Source organism: Brachionichthys hirsutus, chromosome 23 (genome assembly GCF_040956055.1).
Source record: "Brachionichthys hirsutus isolate HB-005 chromosome 23, CSIRO-AGI_Bhir_v1, whole genome shotgun sequence".
Classification (NCBI taxonomy): domain Eukaryota; kingdom Metazoa; phylum Chordata; class Actinopteri; order Lophiiformes; family Brachionichthyidae; genus Brachionichthys; species Brachionichthys hirsutus.
The window spans coordinates 4,268,700-4,275,238 of NC_090919.1; the positions used below are offsets into that span (position 1 = coordinate 4,268,700).

Consider the following 6,539-nt stretch of genomic DNA (forward strand, 5'->3'; position numbering starts at 1 on the left):
AAAATCATTTTGCACCTACTGTGGTTTACTTATACACACACACACACACACACACACACACACACACTCGTTCACCTTCCACACTCTTAATTAACGAGTGAGGGGGAAAAAAGTGCTGAATACAAAGAAAGACATCGCATTACAATCAGAAAGAGAGCGAGAGGGGGAGAGAGAGAAAATGAGAGGCAGGGGAGAGAGTGAGAGAGGGAGAGATACAGGAAGCAAAGGAGAGTGAGAGGGTCAAAGAGAAAAGGGGGCTTGCGTTCTCCCGGCTGTTAAAGCCCACCCGACTAATTGGCTGCACAAAATGCAGAAGAGAAGGAAGGAGAGGAAAAGAAAGCGGGAAAGACGGTGAGAGAGGAATGCAGGAAAGACGGAAGGTAGAAGGACAAATCGAAGGATGGACGAATATGGAAAAGACTGACGACACCTTCGCTGCACCTCTACAGCACGGTGGGGCAGAACAGGGGGTGTAAAACGGCCAGAAGAGGGAGGAGAAGCAGAACAAGGGGAGGAAAGGGGGGAGAAAAGAGGAATATGTATGAGAAGAAAAAGCAGTCAGGAGAAAAATGGAAACAAAAATGGATGGAGTGGGGAGAAAAACGGCAGAAAAAGAAATAATAGAATGGCTAGAAGAAGAAGAATGAGGGATGAAGAGAGAACGGGAATGAGAGGAGTCAGAAAAGGAGGGAATAACAGTAGAAGATGAGAGACGGATGAGGAGAAGTAGATGTTGAGGGAGGGTGAACGTGAACGAGTGAAAGATGAAGATAATCCAAAAGAGATAATGAAAGAGGATGAGGAGAAGGGAGACGGGTGCACAAGATGAGGGTGGGGGGGGGGTATGTTTGGGTGGGAGGAGAGTAAAAAAGAGGGGAAGAAAAAGGAGGAGGGGGGGAGTGAGCACATTCCTCGAGAGGAAGTTGAAAAATGCGACCTTGTTCTGGGACCCGGTGACATTTCCTCCTCCCAGCTGATAGACTTTTAACAAGGCAGGTCAGTGTCATTTTTAACCAGGACAGGGAATGCACGCACACACACACGCGCACACACGCACACACACACCCGCACACACACACACACAGTATTTTATAATGACAGATGGAGGTAAGAGCAGTAGGAAACAGGCCTGCCAGGTCAAAATTGTGACAAATAAAAAGGTGAAGAACAAGAAGAAACAAGAAAATATGAACAAATAAAAAAAAATCTTCCTGCCACGTAAAGAAAAGAAGAATAGGATGGATGGATGGATGGATGGATGGATGGGTGGATGATGGATGGATGGGTGGGTGGGTGGGTTAGGTTAGGGTGCTGGTATTTTATAACAAAACAGATGGACCCACAGATAATCCTGATGAAACTGACAGCATGGAATTGTGAAGTTAGATTTCAACCTTAAAGGCAGCACCGGAGAGATCAAGGCTGGAACTTCAGCGGGCCGGACCCAAAAAGAAAGAACAAAAAGAAAGAACAGGAGAGGAGAGGACGGAGGGAAGAATGGGTCAGGATAAAAATAATATGAGAGTAGCAGATAGAGGACAGGACGGAGCAGAGGGGAGATGCATGTAGAATAGAGGGATGAAAGAAGAGGAGCGGGGGGGGGGGGGTCTGAGTGGATAGTGGAGTGATAAAAATAGGGAAGGGCAGGAGATGAGAGGGATGAAAAGAAGGGAAGGCAGGGAATATGAAGGAGGGAACGATGGGGGAGTGCAAGATGAAAGAGAAAATTTAAGAATGTTTTTTATTCCAACACCTCAAACCTGTTTCACATCTAAAAAAAAAAAAAAAAGATAGAGGACAAAACGACAGCGGAAGATGACAAAAAAACAGCGAAGGGCAAGGAAGAGAGCCCCAGATTGGAAAACGGAGAAAAGAGGAGGGAAGGGGGGGGGGGGTTATGGTTGCTGTTATGCAGAAATGTAAACACTTTGCAACGTTCGCAGAAAACAATGACACCGCAGGGAGAGGAAGATGTGTGTTTCTGCCGGACGCACACGTTTGTTTGTGTGTGTGTGTGTGTGTGTGTGTGTGTGGGCGGGTGCAGCAACAGCACCACCGGGAGAGGAAGGAGAACGACGGAGGTGAAATGAGAGAAAAGAGAGAGAGAGAGGGAGAGCCGACCTTGGCAGAATTGGAGATATGAGATTTCGATCATAAATGGATGCTGCATAAAATCCACTTGGTAGTTTGGAGACGAGGAACGCCAACGTTGTTGTTTTTGTGTTTCTGTCGTAACGTCACACAAACCTGATTTTCTTCTGTGTCACAGTTTCTCTCCGGTGTTTTTATTTCTGACTGATTTCTTTCTGTGTTTATTTTTTTTTTTTTACACAGAATCCCGGGCGTTTCTCAAAACTCCCATGATGTTCTAGAGACACTGGACTCCAGAAGCCCCGCCCCTTCTGCCTTGTTCCCCTCCCATTTCTCGGAGAGAAGGACTCCGCCTCCTGACGCCCTCCTCAGACAGGATTAGATCTCAGGGGGCGACTTTTTTTGGTGTTCCTTTGAAGTAATGATACTTTCTGGAGCCACGCCCCTTGATGGTCGCCATTCCTCCTTAACTTTTGAGACAGACTTCACCCCATTCATTCCTCTCACACACTTTGACTTCCCTCTGCTTGTTTTTGTTTTTTTTTCATGGAAAACTTGCAAGGAAAATTTCCAAGCTATGTCAGGGGAGCTGAAGAAGCGAACGGACGGACAATTTGATGCCGGAAGGACGAGACCTTTGATGCGTTTGATGAAAATACATTTATACCTGCTTAACATGTTTCCACCTTCTCTGGATTGTAATTGGATGGGATGTCCGCCAATCTCACTGGTTGGCTGCCTCTGATTGGACAGCAATCAACTTCTGGGAGGAGTTCAGAACTGGAGGAAGAAGGGATGAGATAAAAGGAGTGAGAAAAAAATACCTGAAAGCGATATAATAGAGAGAGAGAGAAAAAAAAAACTTTGGGGGCTATTTCTGTCTCTTTCGTTCATGTTTGCTGTCTGGACAAAGAAAAGAATTGCATGGGAAACTTTTCTCATTTTGTCATTCTGCTTCGGTTTTTCCTCCGTATTCTCTTCCTTTTAATAAATCCTTTTATCTTTATTTTGCTTCCCACCTTTCCTCACCCTTCTGTCCTTTTTCCCTTTTCTTTCTCTCTGTAGAAGGAATTACTCTGAAAATGTTGGATACAACTTTCCGGTCTGTAAAGTATTTTCTATCACCCTGGAAACACTTTCTCAAATGACTCTTAAGTTCAAAAAGTTGAGTCCCTTTTTTTAATATAAGATTATAAAAGCATTTTATCGTAAAGGTACGTTGAATTGTTCCCCCCCCCCCCCCCCCCGTCACCCAGGAGTGCGAGTCCCGAACTTTACTATGACTTTCCATCGCAGCCTTTGTTTCGTTCCTCCCTGACTTGTACTTCCTGGAGTGATGAAGACTCCTTTCCAAAAACATTCACTTCCTGATTTTCTGAGCTACTAAGAGTGTGTTGCAGTTTTGGTTACTCCACTGCGTGTTTTGTTTATCGCTGTTTGAAACGTGTGCGGGTGGGATATGAACGGGGTGGGGATTTGGGGTTAAAGGGGTATTCCATGTAGATAGAAACAACATTCAGCGTATTTTCTTGTTTTTATTTTTGACGTTTTCTCCTGATGATCTCGGTCTGTCACTGTCATCTGGATTTGAGCTGACTGCAATTATACAGTATTATAATGAGCGCGCCTGGTGGTCCTCCTTGTGTCTGTCCTGTTCTGATGGAGTACCAACAAAAACAAATACACAATAACAATAAGTAAATGTAGAAATAATTTCTTTTTTTTAACAATCAGACCAAACCTCAGATCCCACAATAAAATGCTTGTTGGTGTTTCCACCGAATTTATAAAACTCTTAAGATTAAATTTGTGATAAGTTAGAAATATATATAAATATATATATATATTTATTAAAACAGAGAAACGGTGATTCAACGAAGGCTACACTGAGAATAACTGCATGTTTCGCATCTTCAGCAAAACATGAATTTGTGTCCCAAACTGAACCGATCAACCCCAAATATCAGCAGAACCAGAACCAGAACCAGAACCAGAAGCAGAGCTCCCGCCAGATTAACCGTTAACCCTAAAGCTTTTCTAGAATGAGTCCAGTTTGCAACAGTCATGCGTAAATTTAGGATCAGGGGCCACAACCCCCCCCCCACACACACACACACACACACACACACAGGATTGTGGTAATGCCTTTTGTGGACACACACATTTACACAGAAGCCTGGGAGTAAACACACACACACGTCTCTGTTCCATTTAGACTGTATATTTACTCTGCATTACGAGGTTAATGAGGTGAAGCCTATCCCTCTCTCCCTCTCTCCCTCTCTCTCTTTCTAATGGATCTCTACCTCTCACTCCCGCTCTTCTTCATACTTTTGCCTTTAATTCGCCCACCGCCGTCCCTCTCATCCCTTCTTCTCTCCTTTTCGCTGTCTCTTTCCCCGTTTTCCCTCCTTCTTTTTCACAATCACTGGTGGCGTCCACTCTGTTAATCTGCGCTTTTCATTTCTCCACGCCGCTTCATCTTCTCCCATGTCTTTCCTTTCTTCATCTCTCTCCGTTCACCAAATTGCTGATGTCACTTTTTCCATTTCCCCCCCTAATGGAGGCGCAAACACAGAGCGATGGACGGGGAGGAAAAAGAGCCAGGGATGAGAAAGGATGGATAAAAAAAAAAAAGTGATGGAGTCAACAAGGAAGGATGAAAAGAGACTGAAGCATGAGAGAGATGATGTTTGGGGAAAGCGATGGAGAGAGGAAGATGGGGAGGAAGAACAGAGGGGAAGTGAAAGAGGTGTAACATGATGAAATGATGCGCTTTTAAAGAACAAATGTAGACTGAGAGGAAGAGGATGATCAGAGATGAAAAGTGAGACTCACGTCTGGGACAAGCAGCGACGTGTCACTGAAAGGTTTGCTATTGATTTTTTTTTTTTTTTTTACAGGAGAAAATCCACCCAAAACACTGACAGGTGAGAAAATCAACCAAAACGAAGCAGCAAGGCTCTTTGACCCGGAATTTATTTATTGAACAATGTGTTTCTATTTGTTCGAGATCAGAAACGCTTGAAAATAAATTTGACACCACACCATTTACACAGATCAGAATCTGCTACAATCTGATCTCAGATCAATCTGTGTCGCTATATTACCAGTAATGGATTTTCTGTGATCCCTATAAACAACATGTTTTATCCGGAATGCGACTGGGATCCGGATCGGACCCTGGTGTGTACAAAATCTTAGGAAAAATGGAAATGTGTTAAAAAAAAATAAAACAGACAGGTTAGGAAAAGAGGGTTAAAACTATCGAGCGGGATGATGATGTGAACAGATGGTCCGAAAAAGAGGACAACAGGATGAAAAGATGAGCAGCAAACAGTGAAGGACAGATGCAAAGGAAAAGAATGTGGAAGGGAAAAAACAGATCCTGGAAGGAAGGATGAAAAGGGCAGAAAGAAAGGATGGAGGGATGGATGGAAGAATGGGCTAGAAGAGAACAGAGACATTCCCAGACAGAGCAGCCTAGCTGTTAAAACGCAAGCACGCACACACACACACACACACACACACACACACAAACCTCACTCCATCATTAGTCTTCATTAAGTTCTTTATGAGGAAAATTAGGAAGGGAGTTTTCTACCAAACTGAACCCTGGGGCCCAACCTGCTGTGTGTATGTATGTGTGTGTGTGTGTGTGTGTGTGTGTGTGTGTGGTTAATTTCTACATGGGGTTCAGTAGATTACGGGTGTGAGTGTATGTTGGGAGATGAGGCAGAGTTGTGGTCTAAACGCTGGGATGCATGCACACAACTGTGATGAGTTTTTTATGAGAAGAGCGCATGATGATGAGAAATTAAGACTAACTAGCAAAGAGAGGGGGAGCGAGGGGGGAGGAAGGGTGGGGGGGGGGCATCTGAGTATGAAAAGATTCTCAACTCAACGACAAATATAAGCACCTGAGACACCAATGAGTTCCTACCTGAGTCAAGGTGGGCGTGGCGGGGCGAGGTGGGCGTGGCAAGGCCGAGGTTAGATGTCATCGCCTTCGTTTGTCTGTCTGCTTGTCTGTTAGCAAAAATAACTCAAAAAGTTCTGGACGGATCAGGATGAAATGTTCAGGAAATATTGGGAATAATACCAGGAAAAGATTTTACATTTTGGTGACGATCCAGAAGAGATTCTGGATCATTTTGAAATTTTCGGTAACATTGTTCTTCAGTATCTCGGTTGATCATTGAACAATGTTTATGGGGGGTTTTATCTCACCACCGGATTTCATCTGGATCGGATCCATAATGACGGTAGAAAAAATATTTTCTTTTAACAATAAAAACTCCATTTACGAATAAAAAAAAATCGTTAAAAGTACACATCAACTCTGATTCAGTTTTACTCTTCATGGTTGGTGTATAAAGATACAAAGAACTACTTAGAAACTTTTGGTGATGATCCAGATCACCGTGTGGACGGTGTAAATCCAATTA

General features: G+C 43.7%; 1 protein-coding gene across 1 annotated transcript in view; it reads left to right on the forward strand.

Annotated features, from left to right (window-relative positions):
• dachb (dachshund b) overlaps window positions 1-2,372 on the forward strand; it is a 54,253-nt gene extending 51,881 nt beyond the window's left edge. Inside the window, exon 12 of the mRNA XM_068755779.1 lies at window positions 2,335-2,372. Within this exon, the coding sequence (XP_068611880.1) occupies window positions 2,335-2,372 (38 nt within the window). The remainder of the gene's footprint in view (window positions 1-2,334) is intronic.
• Window positions 2,373-6,539: the final 4,167 nt, after the last annotated feature.